This window comes from Canis aureus, chromosome 14, assembly GCF_053574225.1.
Source record: "Canis aureus isolate CA01 chromosome 14, VMU_Caureus_v.1.0, whole genome shotgun sequence".
Lineage (NCBI taxonomy): Eukaryota > Metazoa > Chordata > Mammalia > Carnivora > Canidae > Canis > Canis aureus.
The window spans coordinates 22,044,300-22,070,474 of record NC_135624.1 but is presented as its reverse complement, the minus strand read 5'-3'; the positions used below and the strand labels follow the sequence as shown (position 1 = coordinate 22,070,474).

Genomic DNA, 26,175 nt, shown 5'->3' with positions numbered 1-26,175 from the left:
TCTCCCAACAGTCAACAGTAAAGAGAGTGTTATCTTCATGAGTCAACAGAAAATGGGCAAACACTTGAACAGACATTCTTAAAGAATATCCAAATGGCCAATAAACATATGAAACTGTGCTTTACTGGCCTCCAGGGAAATATGAATCGAAACCACAATATACTACCACCACATGCTAACCATAGTGACTGAGGGTGGGAAACACCAAGTGTTAGTCTTCAACCTCATGCACTGCCAGTGGCAGCATAACTTGGTACAACCACTTTGGAATACTGCTTGACAATATCCACTAAAACTAAATATATGCAATCCCCTATGCAATGACTGTTTATGTCCTTCTAGGAAGTTCCTTTGGGTACTATTCTTAATTTTCTCAAACTGGAATTATTCAAATGCTCATAAACCAAAGAGTAGAAAAATAAACTGCATTATAATCTCACAATGGAATAAGCATTGGGAATGAATTATGTACAACCTCGTGCAACAGTGTAAGTGAATCACCCAAAATGTTGAGCAATAGAAACCAGACACAAAAAGAGTATGTACTATATGATACCATTGAGATAAAGAGCTAACACAGACTAAAATGTATGCTGATAGAAGTGATAACAGTTATCTTTGGTGATGGGAAGAGAGCATGTGGGATGTCTCTTGATTTGGGTGCTGGTTATATGGGTGTGTTCATTTTGTAAGTATTCATGTGCAGTTATAATCAATGCATTTTTCTGTGTTTATGCTATACATCATCAGGAGTCAGATTATCTGGAAGCAAACTTTATGATGGAGATTTATATACAGTGAGTTTCTGGGGTGGGTGCTTTCAGAAACTATCTGAGATCAAAGCATGATGGAGCAGACGGAGCAAATGACAGGGAAGCTGTGTAAGCAAAGACCTTGGCCAATCCCACAGGGAGCTTGGGAATTAAATGACCTTTCAGAGTCACCTCAAATTGGAGTAAGGGTTCAGGCCTTTTACTAAAAAGCACATAGTCTAAACTGAGCACACAGTCTCTTTTGAGAAATAACCTTTTAAGTATTTGTGCGCTTTCTGTTCAGCAAGTTCATTTTTCCTTCAAAGACATGGACAGCCCCCAAGGAAGGAGTCATGACCTAGGGTGAGGCAGTACTTGCTCTCTCTCTCTCTCTCTCTCTCTCTCTCTCTCACCTCCTCCTTTTATGGTGAGAATATTTAAGTTCTAATCATGTAGCAAATTTCAATTATACAATACTATAGTCACTGTGTTATACATTAGATAGTCAGACCATAGTCATCTTATAGCTGAAAGTTTGTACCCTTAACCAATATCTCCCTATTTTCCTCAACCTCAGCCCCTGATAAACATTTTTCTACTGTTTCTATGAGTTCAACTTTCTTTTTTAGATTCCACATGTAAGTGATACCATGCACTATTTGTCTTTTATGGTCTGGCTTATTTTCCTTAGTGTAACATCCTCTAGGTTCACCCACATTGTCACAAATGCCAGGAAGAATGATACTCCATTGTACATATACACCATATTTTCTTGATCCATTCATCCAATGAAAGACACTTAGGTTGTTTTCATACCTGGGCTATTGTGAATATTGCAGGATAGCTCTCTTTAGCAGAGGACTTGGGCTGGAGGAGGCCCAGCCAAGCACTATTAGCCACAAGCCCTCCCAGCAGCCAGGCAGATCAATGCTTTAGTCTAGAACAGGATCACAGCTACAACTACACATTTGAATAAAAAGAAAAAAAAGAAATCCTCTGTCCTGGACAATGGGAGAAGAGAGAAGAAACATTTGAAAGAAGAAATGAACAAAATGGTACTGGCAATACATATACTGACCAAAGACCTGAGCTGAAATGGTCACATCAACTTCCAGGGATTTGTTTCATGTTCCTGAACTCTGAGCCAAGGTGAACTATGACATGTTTCATTAGCTACTTATCCTGAACCAGATGCTGGTGTGTGTTTGTTTATTCACATACTGCTTAGTTTTAAGAAGAATTTCCTGTGATTTGCTCAGATACTTGCAGCCCAGCAAGAAGAATTTACCTATTAATAGCCTGCTGTGGAATCTCCCATTTGTTATGTTGGGTTCCAAAGAACGGGTACAGCTTCCAGCATTTTCAACCTTGCTGGCTGTGTCCAAAGGGCAGGGCTTGCAGGTGACATTCCTGCTGATCAGCATTGTGGTAAGGATAGTCTTACCCACTCCAACAGGGCTTGGGTTGAGCTGGTTGGTTTCTTTTTTAGAGCAAAAGCTACAGTTTTCTGGAAGGCACTACTTTGAGGTTGACGAGCTCTCTCCAGTAAACACTGTGCTGTCTGTGGTGGCAAGGGGCCCATTGTGAAATCAAATTCCACTGGGCCAACTCTCTACCATGCCCTTTGGCTAAATTGTTTCTTTGGATGGGAGCCCACAGTCACCCAGTTAGCCTTCCACACATTTATCCACTTTTTTTCTTCCTGGGAAGGGCTGGGCTGGGGACAAGCAGACTGCTGGTGAGCTTTAGCTACCAAGAGGTCCTCTGCATCATGGGTAGAGGTGATGTCTCTCTGTTCCAAGTTTCATCATAAATGGTTGTGCTTTCCAACAATGGGGCTGAAGCAGGAGCCAGCAGCAGCAGAACTGGGAGCTTGGACAAGCTGGAATGGAAGGGATGTCCATCTCTAACATTCTCCTAAATCCTTTTCTATGGAATCCTCATTTTCCTTTCTGTTCCGCAAGTATCCATCTGAAATCAAGGTGCTCAGGGCCTGTAAGGCTCTGCCAATGGCTTTTTGGAGTAAGCTCACTTCACTTGAGAGGTGCTAGAGGCTCATAGGACCAGTGAGTCCTGAAGCCTTACGTTAAAAGACGATTATATACTAGATTATAAAGAGATAGAGCAATCCAACAGTTTCCAGGGTTGCAAAGTCTGTGGTTTAGCACTCTTCCCAGGTAGCTCCAGTGCCCACCAGCTGTGTTTTATATAGCATGTATTTTATCTAACAGCTGTGTTTCATGTTTCCATGCTGCCAATGGATTTGGCAGCAGGCACTCTATACAAAGCCATCATTGTACAAGTGGGTATGTACAGTTTTGTCTCCAAGGTCTTTGGAAAAAGGCTCTCAAACTACTGGGACTGTTGCCTCATAGTATTCCTATGTCTTCGACCCAGGAAGGGCATAGGACCCAAGGTGAACCAATAGTAGGAATCCATTCTTTTGTTCACAAAGATTGGTCCAGGGGTGGTCACGTGACACATGCTAGATGACTTGGAACTCTGGGGCAGGACATTTCATCCTGAAGCCATTGAAAAGCATCCTTTCTCGCTGATTGGTAAGCTGTAAGAATTTAAGCCTGGCAACTATGCCCACTGTGACATAAGATTATGTAAATAAAGCCCACACAAGAGAAGGAGAAAGTAGAGAAAAGTAGCAGCTGCTCAGAGAGTGAGATCCCTGGGAATCTTTTAGATTTTACTCATCCTGATTTCCTAACACTCACTGAGTTTTGCCAGTTCCCACTTTGCCTAGACAGTCCCAGTTTACACCTGTTGCCCTAGCTTAATCATTAATAGCTTCCTCCCACATTCTCAGAACTGTTCCAGGTGAATGATAAATTATATAATCATTGTTCCTATTGTAATGTGGTTAAACAAAGCAATAAAGTCTTTTTATCCCCCTAAGCTAGTTCAAGCTGGTTTTCTGTCACAATCAAAAAAAAAAAAACATCCTGACTGATCTATAACTCTTCTCTAAATTAACCAGGAATTCTTTTCACAGCCCAACTCCTAAATTGGATGGTTTCCACTTGCTTGAATTATTTGGCAGGTACCTGATTCTGTATCTGGTTCTTGGTCTCCATTTGTTCTGCGGAATTGACCCCCTCATGCTCTTCCAAGCATACCCAGCCTTGATCTTGGGTCCCTTTACTCCACACTTCACCAAAGACCTGCATCACCATAAGAGATAATGGAGTTAGTCTTTATATATTATGCTTCTCCACATTCCATAGCCATGACACAGTTTGGGCTGATATTTGTTGGAGGTCTGGAGGAGGTTTCCTGTTGTACTCCTTCCTTTGCCTCAAGTCCATCCTGCTGGGTCCTGTCCATCTGGGGCTGTTCCCTTTGCCAACATGACATCAAATCAGTTTCTAATACCCTCCAGCTTGATTCAGTCTCCAGCCTGAGCCTTTCTTCCTGATTCCATTACTCCACACTTCTGCCCTGTTCCCCTCTATTGGCTTCTGGCTTCGTAACACATTTTCCTGCTCATGGCACAGCTCACCATTCCAAACTTTCAGCACTGCTTTTATAGCTTTACACTTTTGCTCTCCCTTTTTCCACCATCCTTTCTATCATCTATCAAAGGCTTTGGCTAACACATCATTCATTCTAGTTTGGTTCAATCTACCACTGAGATCTGGTACCTTATCATTAATTTGTAGGAAGCACTTGGGCTGGTTCATCCCAAACTGATGAAGGATGTAGTGGTCAAAAAAAAAAGTACTTGTCCTGGGGTCAGATGCATCTGATTCACATCCAACTCTGCCATTATTGTTGATGTACAAACTCAGGACTTATATCTAGCAGAATGACACCTTGTAGCTTTCCAAAACCTCCACACAGTTTTGCAGATTTGTTTCATGTGTGAATCTTTTCTTCTGCTTTATTTGGTAATTAGTGATTTGCTTTCAAAAAACAATAGCTAATTTAAAGCATATTTGTTTTCCTTTTCCTTAATACCACTGTATTACCAAGTCTCAGTGGCTTCAACAATATAAGTTTGTTTCCTGCTCACATCATAGCCTGTTTTGAGTCAGGTTGCTCTCTTTCCCAGATAACTCAGGGATCTAGGCTCTTTCCATTGTGTGACTCCTCTATCACAGAATCTTTATCTTCTGGACCCATATAAGAGGGAAAGAGGGAGTGTAAGATTTCACAGGATATTTTTATTTTTTTTAAGATTTTATTTATTCATAGAGACACAGGGGGTGCGGGTTGGGGGGGGTAGAGACACAGGCAGAGGGAGAAGCAGGCCCCATGCAGGAAGCCCGACGTGGGACTCGATCCAGGGTCTCCAGGATCACACCCCAGGCTGCAGACAGCATTAAACCGCTGCGCCACCAGGGCTGCCCCTCACAGGATATTTTTAAAGCCAGCCCCAGAAGTGGTACACCAAAAGTGGTGTATATAACTTCTACCCATATACCATTGGCCAGAGCTGAGTCACATTGCCCCAACCAAAGGCAAGGTGGACTGAAAAATATAGCTTTCCTGTATATCCAGGAAGAGGAAGCAAGATTGGCAAGTAAGCATCTAGTCAGTCTACCACAATCACATTTCCTAGTTGGGGTGTGCTGAAAATAAAAGTGCATGATAACGTTATTTATTATATAAGTATAATGATATTAAGCATTTATATGCTAAGCATATAATAAGCTCTTTAAATGGGTTATCTCATCTAATTTAATGCTCACAACAACTTTATGAAGTTCCAAATGGCTAGTGTAGAAATAGCTGCTGGAAATGTGGTGATAGAAATGCCTGGTTGCTGGTAATTATGCATTTCATTTTTTTGAGCCTTTTATATTTGACAGTGCAACTGCCTAAGTTAGGATGTTAAAATAGTGTCCTGGTACTGTCTTTAATTCATACATTTAAAGATAACTCATTTTGTTATGGAGTTACATGTTAGAGATTGTGGAGCACACTGAGATGAGTGGTCTAGGGTCTTTAATGTTAAGACAAGACAACTGTATAAATATAGTTAATATGAAGTGGGCAATTATTAGGGCATTAAGAGAAGTCTACTTGAATTCTTTGATTTCACTGAACTGGGATTGATTCACAAAGACATCATCTGGCTTTATACAGACTAGAAGGAAGTTGTGGAAGATGTTGCTCATGACAAAATATGTAGAGCTCTCCTGGCTTTAGTTTTCCCTCCCTCCTTAGGCCTGGTCTAAATTATGACTTTTGTCACCATCCCTTATTTCAGATCCTTCAACAGCACTAAGGTCTTCCTGTTGCCTAGGTGCTGATCTCTGATTCTACTCCTGTGTGTCATCTAACATGGACCCACCAACAGACATAGAATCTCTCCACATAGATTCTCCAGTGCTTCTTCCATCATGTGGTTTTGCACCCACTCTCATGTTTATGCCTGCCACATCCCAGCCAGCCTCCCACAGATAGAGTTCAACATTCAGTAAGTGCTAGAAGAGGCTGGTAGAAGCTGATTAGGAGAATAAATAGGTTTTAAGTCAAAATGGGGAAGAAAGGAGTCAGAGAGAGGGAAAGTCAGTTGGTGGTTAAAGGAACAAAATGCAAGGAGCATCAAAAGGAAATGCCTTGCACTCTTAACTCACGATCAGCAGAAATTTTTAAAGAGGGAAACTTTACTTTAGAGTCTAGACACTAACTGTAAAGGAAGTTTTCACCAAGAAAGGAGAGTATTAAATGAGAAGCTGTATATGCACTATTTTAATTTTTTTTTTACAGTAGAATTGCCTTTGAGATACGAGGGGAAGACTCCAATTGTCAAATGAGAGACAGTCTCTGTTCACGCAAGGGATGGTCTCAGCCCTCATAGAACCCTCTGATTGTCTGACCCCACCAGACTTGCCAAACAAACCAATGCATGCTTTGTTTCTGGATTTGCTCTTTTTCATATTAAGAGGTTGACATCATCCAAAGGCATCCACAATGTGGTTGATGTGAAAAGAAGGCATTTCCAAGGAGTAAGAAAGAGGTACTTCATCCCACGGTTGAATATGGCTGAAGGGGGATGTGTGCTTTCTGCTCCTGCTTTACAGGGCTGGCAGCTGAAGTCAAGAAGCCCCCTAACAGTTACATGCATTGTGTTAAGCAGCCATAAAAATGCACAGCAATTGAGCTTTTCTTGTTCTGGGCACTAATGATCTTGGACTGTTCACAGCCACTTTCTCTCCTGACAAAACTCTGCCATAGTCTGTAACTTAGCTAGGATACTGAGGTAGCCTTCAAAAGCAGAATGACATGTTCACATTTCTAAGATAAAACTCTAACACACTTTTCTTGACCTCTGATTCACATGAGAAAAGCATAACACACCTAAGAATGAATAATTTCTCAGGAATTAAAAGACAGTGACAACTCTTACAGACTGCATTCAGATGAAAACTTTACCTTCAAATGTGTGTGTGTGCATGCGTGTGCATATGTGTGCATGCATGAGTACAAGTCAAACTATATCATAGAGGCCGGGCCTTATAACTTAGTCCATCTGCATGGTGGAGGCTGTAGGGAAGGTAAAAGATCAAAAGTTAAGTGGAGTTGATGAACTATTGTGAGATGCATTGGAGAGTTGTTACTTGGGACAATGTGCATAAAGTAAATCCAACACTTAATAACATACATAAAACGCTTAGCATGTTCATGGAATATAATAGACTTTCAATTTCTCAATCATTGAGAAACTCTTTCTAGAAGTCTGCAATCATGGGGATTTTGCCTTGATTCCTTTTATGGTGGGTCTGTGACCTAAATGTCTCTCCTTCTAAAAGAAGGAGATCTCTTCGCCTCTCCTTGGTCCTTGCTCTGAGCCCACTGTCTTTTCACTCAGCTCCAAGAAAGATGCCAAATTGATGGTCTCCTGTGCTCCAGCAGATGTCAGTGTGGCCTTACTGGAGAACCTAGGGAAACCAGGATGTACCCGATTGCCTCCAGGAATGAATGAAAAGGACATTGTGTTTCACAGGTCATCTAAGAAAGGAGGCAGGAAAGAGGTAACATCAAGAAGATATCTAGGTCGATCTCCATTTGGGGAAGGTATACTATAAATTTGGAGAGATTTTTACAAACATAGATACTTTTTAAAACAAACATTAAGAGATTACTGTGTGCAGGGTACCTTACTAGGTCCTGGAGACACAGGATTCATTGTAGCTCCTTCCTATCCTCTGGAGCTCCCAAGTTACTTTTTGGCTGCCCAACTGTACTGATTGTCACTTAACCTAGATCGCATAGGACCATATATTATTATGTGTTGAATGAATGAAATGAAAAGCGTGCATGAAAACAAAAGTGTTGGAGTGTTTTTTCCCAAAAAGCTTCTAAGAAGGAAGCTGGAGCAATAGTGACTATGGCCCCGGTTTTGGAGCAAAGAAAACCCTAGGAATGAACCAAATGAGAGGTAGTGATGTTGAGAAGAAACAGGAGAACAGAAAGAACCCCTGATGTCTGCGAGAGGAAGCAACTGTAAGGACAGCCATAAGGCAGAGGGATGAGTTCTGGATCATCACTGCTCAGGATGGGGCCAGGGGTGGTCCCCCAGAGCAGCATCTAGAGAGTAGAGTGCTCTCAAGAAGTAAAGTCTAGGTCTAGATGGTTCTCTTGCCATCAGATGCATGTGTGATCTTGTGCTTTTGAACAAATCAAGTAGCCATGGGCATAGGAGGCAGATTGTATGTATCAGTAATCAGAATGACTGGTTTCCAATCTTGGCCTCACCACTTGGCCAGTACAAGATCTTGTGCCACCAACTTAACCTTCCTAGAGAGATGGAATCCTTGTCTATAAAATGAGGATCTTACTAGAACCCACCTCATGGAGATGTGTGAGGATTAAATGAGATCAGCCATAAAAAGACATTCATCAGAGTAGCTGGCATATATTTAGAGTGAAATAAATATTAGCTACTACTATTATTAGTTCTTCAAAGTTTGTCTCTCTGGCCATAAAATGACAGAGTAAACCAGCAAAATTTACAAGGCCTCTTACAGTTAAAAAAAAAAAGGTTCTAATTTCATATTTTTAGTTTCATATTTTTAGTTTCACATATGCACTAAGATGGAAGTGTGTGGAGTACATACAGGTGAGCCAGTTTTCTTAAGCAACAAGGAGGAAATCAAGGAAGGGGGACTGGTAAGCAGAGATGTAAGTGAGTGAACTACTGTGTGCTTGCAGTAAGAGACCACACGGACTTCACAGTGAGACGGTATATACTACTTCCTCCTGTTCTCCTGCAAGCAGAAACAACACTAGAAACAGTTTTTCACATTTTATGTTTGGGGGGGGGAGTAGGCAGAGAGGGAGCAAGTGCACAGGTGTGCGGTGGGGGAGGGGCAGAGGGAGAGAGAGAGGCTCTGAAGCAGCCTCCAGCCCCCACAGATCTCAACCCCGGGCTCCATCTCACGACCTTAAGATCGTGACCTGAGCCAAAATCAAGAGTCAGATGCGTTATGGCTGAGCCACCCAGGCACCCCCTCACCTCTTAGGCAGCTCAGATGGGCTCAAAGAAAATCTGAAAACAAAACAGAACAAAACAGGGCTTCTTTGTCCGACAGACTGGCTGGGCTGACGTTCACAGACTCCAGTCTCCCCGAGAGCTCACGCACTTGTTTGCTCCCTTCCTTTTTTTTTTTTTTTAATTTTTTTTTATTGGAGTTCAATTTGCCAACATACAGCATAACACCCAGTGCTTATCCCGCCAAGTGCCCCACTCAGTGCCCATCACCCAGTCACCCCGACCCCCCGCCCACCTCCCCTTGTTCATTTCCCAGAGTTAGATGTCTCTCATGTCTTGTCACCCTCACTGCTATTTTCACTCATTTTCTCTCCTTTCCCTTTATTCCCTTTCACTAATTTTTATATCCCCCAAATGAATGAGACCATATAATGTTTAAGCTGAATGGATAAAGAAGCTGTGGTCTATGTATACAATGGAATATTCCTCAGCCATTAGAAACGACAAATACCCACCATTTGCTTCCATGTGGAGGGACCTGGGGTATTCTGCTGAGTGAAGTAAGTCAATCGGAAAAGGACAAACATTATGTTTACTCCCTTCCTGCTGTGAAGCTCCATACCTGGGAGTCTCCCTGCTGACTCATTAGCTAACCTTCGTGTTCTCCAGGGTTTTCCCAGGTTCAAGAGTGAGGGCTCTATTCTCCTTCCTCACCTTTCACCGTGGCAGGAACATCCAGATCTTTGAAACCCCGGGCTCCTCTCCCGGCTTTGGTTCACACACACACACACACACACACACACTGTCAAAGTCAAGGCAACAGATCAAAGAAAGGTCTTCTTTCTTCCTTTCTCCTCACTGTCCTACCCAGCCCAAGTCTCATCCACTTTTTTTTTTTAAGATTTTATTTATTTATTCATGAGAGACACAGAGAGAGAGGAGGAGACACAGGCAGAGGGAGAAGCAGGCCCCAGGCAGGGAGCCCGACGTGGGACTCGATCCCCGGTCTCCAGGATCTCGCCCTGAGCCAAAGGTAGGCACTAAACCACTGAGCCCCCCAGGCTGCCCAGTCTCATCCAGTCTTGAGGTTGGACTTTAAGAGGTGTCCCGAGACACCCCCTCCCCCATAAAGTGCATTGATCATCAAGCAGGCTTTGTGGACAGAGGCATTTCAGATTCAGGGAGAAACAAGTTTAATATTTAATCCCAAGGGAGCAAGGGGGCCTTCAGAATAAGATAGGAAAGGAAGAAAGTCACTTTGGCAGAATGACAGGCAGAGGGAAAGGGAGCTGTCACCTCCTGGCTGAAAGGACACGAGCCGCTTTGCCAGGTGTGCTACAGAGCGCTCCCTCCTTCAGCTCCAGCACATTCGTCAGCCGTACAAGGCAAGCAGCAGCCTGCAGAAAGCTTGTGCCAGCAGAGCCCCCAGCGGTGGTTTCGCTTACATAATTCCCGCATGACTCTCCTAAGCCTCGAGCCTTAGGAAGCTGCCCACAAAAGACAAATGGAACGATGCCTCAAAGTTCGCTCAGGAAACCTTAATAAGTTCTTTATAATCAAGACTAAGTTGCCGGGGTTCCCTGGGAAATAGGGTTTGCCCTGGGCTGTAAGGCTCGGCAGCTGATTACTTTCATTGTCTTCTTAACAGGCTATAAAAGTGCCAGAAACCTGATTAGGTAGTAAATTGATAATATGCACGGTTGTGAAATCACTCTATATGAGGTCTGCAGTTTTAAAGAGTATGTTAGGTAGGTTATTTATACGTAATTTTTAGTTTCAAAGTGAGGTAGCTGAATAAAAATCCAAAGCAGAATGCTTTTTATTCTCTCCCAACACACAGTCACAAACCCAAAGCTGTGTTTTCTACCCAACCTGTGAATATCCTTGCTGCTCAGCACCTGAGGAATATAGCAAAGGTGACAGAGTGGATGACTTCTTCGAATGTACTCAGTTGGATATAGCGATGATCATATACATTTTTTTAACACTTCTATTATCTAGTCTATGAGAAAAACTAAAATGTGTATGTATGGTTGGTGATCAAAACACATATGTATAGACAATCTAATGAATTAGGGTGGGTCTTTCAACATGACTGATAATTAGCATGATATAATCATAATGATTGCTGTCAGTAGTTATTATTTAAAATATTTTATTTATTTGAGAGAGAGAGGGGGCAGAGGGAGAAGCAGACTCCCAGCTGAGAGCCTCATGTGGGGCTCTATCCCAGGACTCTGAGATCATGACCTGAGCCAAATGCAGTTGCCTAACCCACTGAGCCACCCGGGTGCCCCAATAGCTATCAGCAGTTCTTTTTTTTTTTTTTTTTAAGATTTTATTTATTTATGAGAGAGAGAGAGAGAGAGAGAGAGAGGCAGAGACACAGGCAGAGGGAAGCAGATCCATGCAGGGAGCCTGACGTGGGACTCGATCCCGGGTCTCCAGGATCATGCCCTGGGCTGAAGGTGGTGCTAAACCACTGAGCCACTCAGGCTACCCAGCAGTTATTTTTCAAATACTATGTGCCAGGTACTGTACTAAGACCTTCAAATGTATTAACTAATTAATCTTTATAATAGCCTTCTGAGATGATTGTATTATTTAAAAATGAGAAAACCGGGATCCCTGGGTGGCGCAGCTGGGATCTGCGCTAAGGCTGGGAAGGTCATAGGTGGTTAAGAGCATGGGATCCCATGGACTTTGGACTTGCTGTTTCCTCTGCTTGCAACACTCTTTTCCAGGTCTCCAAGACTGGCTCAAATCCATGCTTGAGGTATTAAAGCCAAAGATCAGGCTTGCAGAGGCTTTTGCTCAGAGCTGTTGCACTACATAACTCCAGGGGGTGCTGTTCACATGGACCCTAATATAAATGGTGCCTCACTGGAATTGAGTAACATGGCTTTTACTGACCACTTGTTGAAATCCTGGTCATTCTCCATCACCTCATCTGGTTTCACTTACTTCTTAGCACTTAGCCCATACCAAAAATGAACTATTTTATTTATATAACCTCCTTATTGTCTGTGGCTCCCAAGAATATGTAAACTTCATATGGGTAGGGACCCGTCTTATCTACTGTTGTTTGCCAAAGACTTAGTGACAGACCTATAGCAGGCACTTAATAATTATTTGTTGGATATCCTCAAATATGTCATACTCATTTCCAATAATCCTTGCCTCGCCAATTTCACAGAGTGGGCATAGGATGAAAAGTTTCAAGACATTCTGGGCATCATGAAGACACTGATGTAGTAAGTCAGGATTACAAATTACTAATTACATTTTCTGTGCTTTAAATTTAGAGCTTTGCTGCAAGTTATGACTCTTAGTGCCATTGACCAAATAGACATTTATTTGACAAAAATTAAGAAGTCACAGAATATCAAGTGTTGGAGAAGCTATTCACAACATATACCACTTTCATATTTTGGAAGGGAGTATACAGTGATTCACCACTTTGGAAACTAGTTAGATGTGAACTTGTAAGGTAAGCACTCACATTTCCCATGACTCAGTAATTCTTCTCCCAAGTAAATACCTAAGATAAATTCCATTGCTTATTCCCAGGAGATGGTAGAAGAATGTTCATAATAACCCTATTAATGATGATAACAACAGCAGTGGAAGCAACCCAAATGCCCAATGACAAGTAAATAGCTTGTGCTCTAGAAATTTATGAACCTGTGAAAAATGAACGAATTATGACTACACACAAAAATCTAGAAGAACCTTAGTAATATAATCCTGAACGAAAACATGCAAATCTCAGATCATATAAAACTTGATGCTCTTTTAATAAATTTCATTTTTAAAAAATCTAAACAATGATCAAGAATAAGAGAATGGTAAAGTCAGCACTCAGCACTGTGGTTACCTTGGGTGCAGGAAAGTGGGGAGATGGTTGTGCGAAAGATACAGTTAAATGTAAGTTGCTGCTGGTCTTGTAGTTCTTGGATTAGACGGTAGTTTCTGGCATTTGACCACCTGCTTCAACACCATAATATCATAGCCCGCCCCACCCTCTTTGATGGAGAGAACACTTCTAGGAGGCAGGCCCAAAGGTGACTCAAAGGATGAGGTGGATCCACGGTCGTACCTACTCAGTTTTGTATTTCCAGGATCTATATGCAATGCCTAGCCAAACAAAGTCTCAGTGAGTTTTCTTGAATGAATGAATGAAGGAAGGAAGGAACGGATGAATGAATGAAAAATGAAGGAAGGAAGGAAGGAAATGAGAGAAAAACGTGAAGTTCTTTTAGTTAATACTGAGTGTAATCCAAATAATCACTAACTCCCATACTTTACCCTGCCCCTACACATTCTGAATTACATAATCAATTTCCTAAGTAGTTGAAAATAAAAAAAGAACGAACATTCTCCCACAGTAGTAAAAAACTACGTAGCATTTTTCTATATAGACTATTCCACAATGCTCATCAATACAGGGCTATGTTGGGAGAAAATGATTCCAAATCAAATACAGTACAGAAAAAGCTTTTTAATGCACTTTTTTTTTTTTCAGGCAAAAGAGCTTCAGAAAACATCCATCATTAAGTAGTGTTACAAACGGCACTTTTGGCTACATTAGAGAATTAGATATGAGTCCCATGTGTTTTCTCTGATAGGTGAGTAGTAGAGCAACTTTATAATGCAACCCTTTCTTAGGATAAAAAAAAAATGACTAATTTGTTCTAAAAGACAGGAAAAGCTGTAAACCTAAAGTCACCATTAAAAAAATTTAACATTTATTTCATACTATACAATCTATTTTCATATTATAATTTTAAGTGTTATGCTACAATTCTCAAGAAGGGGGAACATACATTCAACCCAATTTAAAAATAAACAGATATATTAAGTACATATATTAATGCATTTGATAATATTATATGCTAACTTTGATGATGAACTTCATTTTGGTATGCTGCAGATTTGTCCTTTTGGTGTTGAATTGAGGAAAAGCATATTATACCTGAAATTCTGCCTCAAATAGTAAAACAATGCTCAGTGGTATCAACAGACTCTAACCAGTTGGCAAAACTGAAATGTTCCAGAGTTTTCCTGATGAAAACGAAACAGGATTAATACTCAATAGGAGAGAATAGTTAATGTCAGTTTAAAATAGGTCTTGAAAGTAGACTATTGTCACAAGTATTTGAAAAGAATGAATTATTTGGAAATGTGACACTCCATTTTGAACTGAAGGCAATGATTTTTAAATTGTTAATTGCTGATTGCTATCACCCTTGATAAGATGGCAGGAAGCTGACCCCATCTAATCTATCAGACATGGATATCTGCTTCCTGTTACCCATCATTTCTCACCTATTCCCCTTATCGATTTATGCAATTATCCATCAGAGATTAATAGTAAAACATCACACAACAGAACCAACCCAAAAGGCAACTGCATTTTTCTCCCCACAGCAGAAATAATAAACGTGCCTTTCAAATTTGAACTGATAGCACATATTACACTGATGAAGAAACTAAAGATTTCCACCTAAAAAATCAAAACTGTTTTCTCTGGGAACAAAGAAAGCCATTTCAGGGACCCTCGGTGAGTAAAACCACACACGCAATACACTGATACACACATACACACACACACGAAATAAAAGCTCTTAGAAATATTGCTTACTGTTAATTTAGAATAATTCTTGGTGTTACATTTAGGAATGGAGTTTCTAAATTTTAAAGCAATTCACCTGTTAAAATATCACACAAAATATTTATTTTTTTAATGATATGATTTAACAATCCCAGGCCTGAGTCAATTAAAATGTACACCCTTCATGTTCACAGGTAATTGGCACTACTTGCATTTTGTGAATATCCAGAAGCCAAAGGCCTATTTTTACCACATCTGTGTCCACCACAAAAAGCTATCTTGTAAAGGACATATAATTAGGCGACAGAAGACTGGTGTCTAACCCGGGCTCTTGCCCCAGCAAGCCTCTTGAGCTGGGGTGCGCCACCTGAACATTCCACACTGCAGTGTCCTCATCAGTAAAATGCGGACACGAAATCATGCTCTCTATGGCTCCATGTGGCACCATTATTTTAGGATTTTCCGACTTTGAAGTTTTCATTAGGCACTGGGCTTTATTCACAACTTAATATCAAACTTCTACCCAGTGTTTGGTCAGGAATTTGCATCTGAAAAGCTGAAGCCTTTCAATAGCTGGCTAATTCCTTAGTCTTTTATTCTATGAATGGTAAGTACCTACTCTTAGTGGATTAAAAGTAGCCACAAATTCTTTGCAGCTCCTCCCATCAAAGGTAGAGCCTATTCCCCACCTCTTGACTCTGAGTTAGTTTAGTGACTTGCTTTTTTTTTTTTGAAATACTATTTTATTTATTTATTTTATTTAATAATAAATCTATTTTTTATTGGTGTTCAATTTGCCAACATACAGAATAACACCCAGTGCTCATTCTGTAGTGACTTGCTTTGACTGACAACATGTTACAGGAGTAACACTGTGTGACTTTCCAGGCAAGTCCACAAAAGGTCCTGCAGTTTCCATTCTCACCTTCTTTGATCTCATGAGGTCTAACGAGGAATCCTATGGGGAAAGGCCACATGGGGTGAAATGGAGGCACCTCAGTCAACACCCCCAGCCATCTGTGAGACACATGAACAGAGCCATCCTACACCACAAATGTGTGTGGGAACCCAACCAGCACTACCTGAGCAGTGGCTGGCCATCCCTGCAAAGCTCTGCCCAAATTGCCAATGCACAGGATCATGAGCACATAGAATGTTATCATGAGCACATAGAATGTTATAAGCCATGTTGTGGGGTGGTTTGTTAGGCAGCCATGGATAGCTGGTATGCTACTATAATCACAAACTGTGCCAGGTGAGGGAAACACCTGGGTGACAAGACACAGTCCCATGCTGCAGATGCTCAGAGTGAAAAGTTAGGGAGACAGACATGTGGGGGGACAACCTCACAGTAAATATCATCAGTGCTGTCACCACAGGGGGTTGATGCATAAGGCCCCATGGGCATTTGAAGAAGGGGAGTTGATTTCTGAACCAGGGAGCTGGCAAAGGTTTCTCAGAGAAGGTAATATCTAAGGGGAGTTCATTAGACAGATTTCTCCAGGCAAAGAAGGGGAAATCATATTCCAGAGAGGAGGAGCTATATGTGAAAAGGCTGGAGAGAGCTAAATAGTGGCCTGATGGGAATGAGAACACTCACTTTAATTACCAGGTAAGGATGTCAGGGGGTGCTGCGGGAGTAGCTAAGGTAAAGCTCTCTTGGCCTTAAGTAGAATTCTCTGGAAGCTGGCCTTTAAACTGAGGGTGATGGGAACCAAAGGAAGAAACACTTCCTGCTTCCTTTCTTTCCTTCTTTCTTTCCTCCTTTTCTTCCCCTAGCAGTCATTTGACCAAAGACATCACTAACACTCTCTGAATCAAAGAAACTCTTCTGGCAGGAAGCTGAATGGAGTAAAGAAAGCATCTGGTTGGATGACTAGATGCTTTTCTGGTACTTAGCTTGGTCCAAGGGAAGTGAGATTATGCCAGGACCCAAGATGACGGGCAGTAGGATGTGAGTACAAAGTACAGATGGCAGGCAAGAAGAAGATTCCCTTGTCAAAGGTGGTCTTCCTTCTTTTGTCACTTAATGAAGCCCTGGGCCCAGGCAGCATTTAAGACTCATCTTTTAAAGATGTCATAAAAACTTTTCAAGCTGAATCATAAAGTCTCCCACTTACTAGTTGTGTGGCCTCAGGCACATGACTAATCTCTTGATGAATCAGCTTCCTCAGCTGTAAAATGGAGATAATGGCCATAGTGGCCTCACAGGTCAGTAGGAATAAGTGATGTAGGGTGCTAGCGCAGCACTGGGTACAAAATAAGCTCCCAACAGTGGGAAAGGCTGAGGGAGGGGCGGGAACACCGGATTTAGCATTAGACAAACTCATGTTTGAATCTTGGTAGTTCTCGCAGCTGTGTGAACACGGAGACCATTCTGAAGTTTGCCCCGACTTAGTTGCCACATCTGAGAAATGAGGGTAATAATATCTATCTTGGAGGGTTTTGATGAAGTTTCAAAGGGATCACATATGTTAGGTGCCGTAGCACAAAGCCTGGCATACAGTATAAATGCACATACAAACAGAGACGATACTAGCTCCCAAATGTAGATCGACGGTACGAATGTGAGACATTCTATATTATTTCAAAATCCTACTCTCTGACTAAAGCTAAGATCAGAAAAGTTGGATGACCAGAAACACATACATGTAACATCTTTAACACGGCATGACATCCATTCCACCAGTACCATTACGTTATGATAACCTATCACAAAAAGCATGGCTGAGGTACAACATTCATATTTCGTTTTGTTAATACATGATAAGAAAGTAACCTAGTTGTTCAGAATGCATTATATGAAATTAAGAGTTTTGCATTCCCTGACTACCTAATTTGGCACTTTGAGGAATTTCCTCTATACACCAAGCCCCCAAATGCATTCTTTTCTAAACCAAAAAAAGAAACATGCATATATACAGTGGGCTGAAAGATGACAACACAAGACGATGTTTTGGTGAAAAATAATCCCACCAACTAAGCAGGACATGTCATTCCTTTGAATGTGTTACACTAGAAAGCTAGTAAAAATTCAGGCCAACAAGGCAATTTAAGTTCAAGTTTTATCACATATGGGCCAAGTTCTAGGATACTTCACTTAAAAAGGGACAACTTCAAAGTGAAATCTTGCCTGAGGCTTGATATGTGTATATACAAATTCCTCTGTTTTGACATTCAACATATGCTGGATTAATTCTAGGAAGCTTCTGGAACTGATTGATAATACAAAATTATTTAGGCTCAGAAAGAGAAATCAGAGCAAATAATCATAAGTAGTATCTTTCTATTTATCCCATCCATATTCATCACGAGGTTTTTGTTTCCTAACTAATGCCATAATTGAAAACATATGTTAGAAGTTGATACTAAAGGCGGGAATTAAGAAAAAGTCATTTTTTTCAATGGCTTTCAAGCACTTGAATGCTTTAGGACCTTCTTCAAAATGCTAGATAGCAGGTAATATTCCTTTGAAAATGGCTTTAATTAGAAGCGTGGTGAAACCCAGATCCTTTAATAAACAGCTCCATGTTCATTTTGGTAAGAGAACAATTTAAAATCTCTAACAATTATTCTATTGACTCCTATGAGGGGATTTTAGCATGTCGCTGTTTTGGCCAGAGGAGCATTTTTGACAACTTTCGGTGAACTAAGATAAAAAACAATGGCTGAGAACTACAAATAGAAATCGAGTAAGGCAATTCTACTATGTAAGGAAATTCTATTTCTGAATTTTTTTCTACATTGATGTAAATTGGGTTTTTTATTTGTTTTTTTTTTATATGATCTACCCAGTTTTTCCACATTCAAACAGTGTATGAAACTCAAATCAAGATGTGTATGTATGGAGAAAAGATTTGTGTGTCCAAAACCATCCATTTGAATGGAAGTCTTGTCATTGCATTGCTTTGTGTTGTCCTGGCTTTGATCATCCTCAGGCCACATAAGGGCAGGACGTCCACCTGCTCAGCACTCTAACTCCTCCATGACTTCCATGACGATCGTCCGAGGGCCTGTCAGAATCAGATTGCTCACGGTCCGGTAGTCTACATGCAGCACATTGAGCCCATTTACAGAGACGACAAACTGACAGACCTAAAGGAAAGGCAAAGAAAAAGTATCTATTTAGCTCCTGGTTTTCTCATAGACCTCTAATAAAGGTATTGTGTATCTCTAACATCTAACATCTCTTAAAATACCCAACTGTATCCAGCTGACAACAACAATTTCTAAGAATCTACACTTTTTTTGGAAGGCAATATAATAGAAAAAGCATTCAGCTTAGTGTTTCACAAAATTAGGTTAAATCCAAACTTAGCAATTTACTAGCTTAAGCTAGGTATTTAAATTTCTGAGCTTCATTTTCCTCAACTCTAAACTAGGGATAAATAATAATAATAATAATAATAATAATAATAATAATAATAATACATACCTTCTAAGATGTTGTAAGAATTAAATGAAATGAGGTACATTAAGCTTCAACTGCAGTGGTCTGACCCAATGGAGTAGTCAATACATTTTTATAGCTAGTGTTTATGGCTGCTATTCATTTGGACTCAAAATTTAGGACACCTTATGGCCCATTGTTCCCAAGACAGTCTTCTTTTCCAGCTACTGTTTTTGAATGATCATTAATAGTGCCTCCTTTCACTTGCCAAGGTGACCCTGTTGAGATGCTAAATTCCACACATTACCTTATCTCCCATCCTTGTGAAAGTGGATGAGGCCAACAAAGGTCAGCCTTTACAGTAAGTATTAGCTAACCTGTGGTAGGAGAGAGAATTACAATGGGGGAAAAAAAAAGCACCACACAATAATGAGAGATAACTCTGGATATGTCATAGTGATCTTGATAGTGATCCACAGCTACTGCCTCAAAGGAAGTTACTTCACTTGAGGTTAGTGGTGACATCAGATGCTGGGTACTTTCTATTTAGCTGACACAAATTCACAGATGGTATATCTGTTGTGTGTCTGAAGAGGCAGACATTGGATATATGGGTGATTTTTGTTCCTCAAATAGAAAAATGGAGGACACACAGATCTCCAGCTGTCAGTGATAAGTACATCTAATTAGCAGAACAGAATCCCACAGAATATAAATCTGTACAGTGCCTGACACATAATAGATACAATATCCCCAATCCCCAATGGTGTCTATTTCCTAATCCCTAGAACCTTTGAATAGTTAGTTTACATGGAATAGTTAGTTTACATGGTAAGCAGGAGTTAGGGTTACAAATGGAATGGGTTGATAATCAGCTGACTTTAACATCAGATTATCCTGAGTCATCCAGGGGGGTCCAATGGAACCGCAAGGGTCCTTATGAGAGGGAGACTCAAAAGTCAAAGGCAGAAGTAGATGTCACAACAGGCAAGAAACTGGAGAGAGTAGAAAGAGGGGCCAGGAGCCAAGGAATCCAAGTGGCCTCTATTCACTGAAAAAGGCTAGGCAGTGGATTCTCCCCTCCAAAACCCCAGAAGGAATGCAGACCACCTGGCTCCTTTAGACCTCCGACTCCAGAACTAAGGTAATAAATTTTCTTTGTTTTAAGCTGCCAAGTTTGTGTCAATTTGTTACAGCAGCAATAAGAAACCAATGTAGTAACTCAACAAATATTCACTGTTGAATGAATTGAATATATAAATTCATTAATCAAAAAAAGCACAATTTTGATTGAGTCTGAAGGGTTTCTTGCTTCTTATAAAATATCCCCTCACTGAATAGGAAAAGAAGAAAACAAAAAGGAGGAAAGAAAAGAAGACAAAAGGGAAGAAGGGAGAGAAGACTGAGAGAGGAAAAGGAAAGGAGATTATCTGGTTGAGATTGACTAATTGAATGTCTCCCAAATCTGTTGTTATCATCATATTTCTTTATAATGCCTCAGTAATTAACATGCACACCCAGTTATTAATTAATTAATTTAGTGTTGACTCAAAGAATGGAAAACTATGAAAACATTTTGAAAATCACCATTTCTTTTCCTTATACTTTCTGAGTGGGTGATAACAATATCAACTCAAACACTGTATTAATATAACATAAATAATATGAATTACAAGAATTTAAAACATAAAATATGTTTTAAATATAAAAATAAAGTATATAAAATAAATATAATAACATACTATATTATTAAATGTAAAAATACCTAAACTAAAATTGGAAAGTATTAGAAGGGCAGCTATATATCTATGGAAAAGATGTGGGATTTGGAATCCATTGATAAGGACTTAAGTCTTTGGCTCCTTTGCTTGATGACCTTAATCAAGTCATGTCTTCTCCACCATATCTCAATTTATAAAACAGGGTTAGGTGAAAATGCTTATCTGCACAGGCTCAAATTAGATAATGAATTTAAAACCTCTTTGCACATGTCAAGCACTACACTGCTGGTTTCTATGAGCTTCTTTCTTTTTAAAAATACCCACGTCCTCTGCAGTCACATACAAAACAAAATGGAAAGTAGACAGTGGCAAGCAGAGTGGTTATTTATATAACGAACACTTGCTGTTGTCATGAACCTCAATATTTTCCACTCCCCAACCTCTACTACCATGGCATCTTTGTATATAAGGAGACCACACCATCACTGTTTCTCTTTTCCCATTTCCATAAACCTGTCCTCATAAATTCAGGGCATATCTTGTACAGAATCAGCAGTTCTCAACCATGATTGTAGTCATAGTCATAACCAAAGTCATACTAGCAGGTTACAATCCATCCTGAAGTAGGCCACAAGTAATTTGCAGGGCAATTGAGCACTAATTTAATGAAGACATTAATGTTGCTTTGTTTTTTTCTGCTACAGTATACTCATGAGCCAAAGAATAAGAGAAATTTTACTCCCTCCTAATCCAGAGTGCTGACTTTAGACCTGGGTCTTTCTTTCCTCTAAAGGGATGAATAGCCCTTTTGTGTTGCCAAATGAGAAGGCAGTAGTTGCCAGGTGAGCTCACACTCCAGCTAACCCTTCATGGGCTCCCGAAGGTGAGATGTGTCTCTGCCTCACCAGGGATGAGCATTTAGTCTCAACCAGAATTGTATTGTCTCTCTCACACACTGGTTGTTTGTTTTCATTGACAGACACTTAGAAAGTAGGAAATTTCCACATAATGATCCAGGATCTGGTCTCTCTGGAACAATCTAAAGCTTTAATAACACCAGGTCAGAAGGGTCACTCGCCAGTGGCTGAGTAAGGGCCACCCTCAGTAGATGTTCTCTCATTTGCCATAGTCTTCACCAGTTCCTGCTTCTCTTCCACCACAAGGACAGACATTTGAGTCTATAACCCCTGATCTGGGGCCACCAGAGGCCCAGAAGAGAAGAGAGGAAGGCTTAGTGCTTCAAGAACTGAAGGATGCCAAATGTCCATCAACTGATGAAAAGAGAAATAAAATTTGGTATATCCATATAATGGAATATTATTTGGCAATAAAATGGAACCAGCTACATGCTACATCATGAATGAATATTGAAAACATTATGCTAAGTGAAAGACGTCAGTCACAACAGACCATATATTATTTAAGTCCATTTATATTAAAAGTCCAGAATAGACAAACCCACAGAGATGGAAAGTAGTTGCCCAAGGCTGGAGCATGATGAGGTATGGTAGTGACTGCTACTAAGTAAAGGGTTTCTAGTCCAGTAAAACTGTAACCAATTTGCAATCCTCAAAAATATTTGTTTCATTAAAAAAATGTATAGGATTTCTTTCAGGGGTGGTGAAATGTTCTAAAATTCATTGTGGGGATAGTTGCATAACTGTGAATATATAAAAAATAAGTGAGATATACTTTTCATGGTATGTGAATTATATCTCAGCAAAGCTGTTATTAAAAAGAAGAACTGGAGGGTAAAGGGGGCTGATGGCAGCAGTGCCTAGATCTCTGTAGACTGGAGAGGGTGGTTTCAGGATTGGTTTAAAGATGGGGTCTTAGGGACTTCCTGATTTCAGGGGCTCTTGGAGGCCACAGGACACGAAGGGTAAAGGCTGTGTGATTGGGAGGGTGATTATTCAGTGGCCTCTGCTCAGGACCTACAACCAGGAGTTCAGGGATGGAATAGGGGTAGCCATCAGGGCCAGCTAGGTAAGGATCACAGGCAGCAAAATTGTCAAAGTCCATGTTATTGGAATGCCTAAACCCCAGGATGGGGACCGAGGGACCTATAATCCCAAAGGGGGAGGGCATGAACAACGGGTCACCAAAATGATATTACATTGGACTTGTCATCAACCTTGGTGAGTGGTGACTTGAACTGCACTTAATTTTAGAGAAAGGTCATTTTTTTTTTAAAGATTTTATTTTTTATTTATTTATGCATCAGAGACAGAGAGACAGAGAAAGAGAGCAAGAGAGTGAGAGAGAGAGGCAAAGACACAAGCAGAGGGAGAAGCAGGCTCCATGCAGGGAGCCAGACGTGGGACTCGATCCCAGGTCTCCAGGATCATGCCCTGGGCTGAAGGCAGCGCTAAAACGCTGAGCCACCGGGGCTGCCTGAGAAAGGTCATTTTGAGGCCACCTGGGTGGCTCAGACAGTTAAGTGACCGACTCCTGATTTCAGCTCAGATCATCTCAGGGTCATGAGATGGAGTACCACATTGGGCTCTGCACTCAGTGGTACATCTGTTTGGGATTCTCTCTCCCTCTCCTTCTACCCCTCCTATCGCCACTCACACTCTCGATCTCCCTCTCTCTTTAAAATAAATAAATCTTTAAAAAAAATAGAAAAGAAAAGAAAGAGAGAGAGAATCCCAAGCAGACTCCACACTGAACGTGGAATCCAACGAGGGGATTGGCTCGATTCCAGGACCCTGAGATCATGACTTGAGCTGACACCAAGAGTCAGATTTCAACTGACTGTGCCACCAAGGTGCCCCAATAAATAAATCTTTTAAAAATATTTTATGATAGGGATGCCTAGGTGGCTCAGTGGTTGAGTGTCTGCCTTCAGCTCAGAGTGTGATCTTGGGCTTCCGGGATCAAGTCCTGTGTCAGCTTCCCTGCGGGGAGCCTGCTTCTCCCTCTGCCTGTATCTCTGCTTCTCTCTTTGTGTCTCTCATGAATAAATAAAATCTTTAAAAAGATTTAAAAAATAAAAAGATTTTATGATAGCTGGTTTCTATCACTGGTCACCCATAATCATCAGTACAATGTTTATGAAAAAACTGAGTCTCAGGTTAAGTTATTTGTTCAAGGTCACACAACCAAATGCCACAACTGGAATTTGAACTCCATAGGACTCCACTGCCCCACAGAAATACACATTTACAAAGTACAATGTATATATGCAAGTGTGAGGAATGCAGAGCATAGTAGAAGACACGTGTTTTTTCTCTTTGCCTTAACTATTAATTAAAACAGTCTAGGTTCACTCAAATATCTTGTGATGTTGATGTTTAGGATCTTCCAAACTCATAAGAAGGTTTTTTACTTAGTTACTATTGGATTGCTTTTTTGTGTCACTTAAAATCCTGAACAATATATGAACTTAGATATTTATTTCAATTTTTTTTTTGAATGTTGAGGGAAAGGGAAAAAAAGCCTTCCTAATATTTATCATGCTTGCATTCAAGGTAGTATTTTTGGAGTCAGGCTGTTAGTAAAAACGTCATCTCTCCCTAAGTGGTCCTCACAACTGCTGTGGTTCCAGCAGTTCCAATGTCCTGTTACTAAAAATGTGCAAAATGATCTAGAAACACCGGTAGAACTGAGTAAAATATTTAGTCATAATGGACTTTGAATTAGCATCTATGGTACACTATGTTCTGCAGATAAACACATATTACAAGTAACCACAGGTAGCACACAGCTTGGGGAAAAGTTTCTTCTCTTCTATATTAAAAAGCACACGTATACAAATACACAGAATATGTTGACAACCCTTGAATAGATCTGCCTTAGGTACATATTACCTCCTACCTAGAGTCAGGGAACTTGGATGCCACTGTTCAGCAGATATGAGAATTTAAGTGACAATGTGTTCCCTTTCTTCTACTTATAATTATCTTTATCAGTCTGTTCTTAAAGATTGTATTGCAATTCTCTCATTTCCCAGTTCACAGAAAAGAGATCAATCGTGAGTTCATGTAGCTGCTCCGAACGCATTTCCTCCAAGAAGGGTAGTACCTTGACTTTATAAAGAAGGGGTATGGAGGACATTATCCTTAATGAAAAGGAAGAACAACACCTTAAGGAAGACAACACCTTCATATGTCATAGGTAAGTGATTTATGAGCAAGAAGGCGGTGGAGAAAAGTCCTAAAAATTGTAGGTCTGGGAAGAGTTAACGGGAAGACAGGGATAGGACTCAGCACATTTCAGGGTGTGATCAGGTTGGGATGAATACCTAGGCTGAACTCCAGCTTCTCTCCTGATAAGAAGCCAAACCAACTAAATAATCTTGCCTCTAATTCCTCCCCTGTGCCAGTCCTGGCAGATGTACGATAACCCTACAGATAGACTGAGTGCCTGTAGGATTGTGCAATTGCACATTAGTCCTTGTATGGCTAGAGTTCCACAATTATTCAATTGTTATCCAAAGAGGACTGAGATCAGAGAGAAACACTACACCTATGATTATGTAAGTGTCTTTTTGCTGCCATGGAAATCTGTATTCACCAAGACACTTGCATCCCTGAAATGACTGCACTCATGTAAAAACTACTCTGGTTGTTCTTTCTTTTTTTATTTATTAGAGAGAAAGAGAGAGAGAGAGAGAGAGAGAGAGCGCACAAGCAGGATGATAGGCAGAGGGAGAAGCAGATTCCCTGCTGAGTAGGAAGCCAGACATGGGGCTCAATCCTGGGACTCCAGGATCATGACCCGATCCAAAGCCAAACACCTCCTAATCAACTGAGCCACCCAGATGTCCCACTGCTCTGGCTTTTCTCTTTTTTCCTTTGTATTCTTGGAGTAGAAAGCATTGGAGGGGTAAGACTGTTTCAGGCTTTCCCTCAAAAAAAAAAAAAAATAGCAAGACAGAGACCAAGATATAAAGTTTCAATACTATGATTATAATATGATTAATTGATATAAATTTCAAAAGTAGAAACTAACCTATGATCTTAGAATTCTTGGGTAGTAGTTTTACTAGTAGTTTAGTTCATTTTAAAATAAATTGATATGTGTATAAATAATGTGTACATTTTCTAGATAGTGCAATAAAATTGCTTTAACTCTTACCTTTATAATTTACTTGTAAATGTGACTTTGGGCAAGTTACAAATTCCCTGAGTTATACTTTACTGATCTGTAAAATGAGGACCAAGTTTATTATGAGGATCAAATCTGATTAAGTACTAAGCCCAGTGTTTAATATAAGTGAAACACTAAATAAATATTGGTTT

At 40.4% G+C, this 26,175-nt stretch overlaps 1 protein-coding gene and 1 long non-coding RNA gene across 3 annotated transcripts in view; one reads left to right on the top strand and one right to left on the bottom strand.

Annotated features, from left to right (window-relative positions):
* Positions 1-5,995: 5,995 nt before the first annotated feature.
* LOC144283240 (uncharacterized) lies at positions 5,996-13,960 on the top strand. 2 transcript variants are annotated; one of them, XR_013351668.1, is made up of 5 exons: positions 5,996-6,186; positions 7,582-7,744; positions 10,106-10,237; positions 12,510-12,694; positions 13,730-13,960. It is a non-coding gene; the product is annotated as an uncharacterized LOC144283240 (long non-coding RNA). The 2 variants fall into 2 exon arrangements; XR_013351669.1 differs by lacking the exon at positions 10,106-10,237 and having other exon boundaries at positions 5,997-6,186.
* Positions 13,686-26,175, bottom strand: part of DEPTOR (DEP domain containing MTOR interacting protein) — a 135,742-nt gene continuing 123,252 nt past the window's right edge. The window contains exon 9 of the mRNA XM_077847074.1: positions 13,686-18,913. Coding sequence (XP_077703200.1) covers positions 18,785-18,913 — 129 coding nt within the window. The 3' untranslated portion in view covers positions 13,686-18,784. The remainder of the gene's footprint in view (positions 18,914-26,175) is intronic.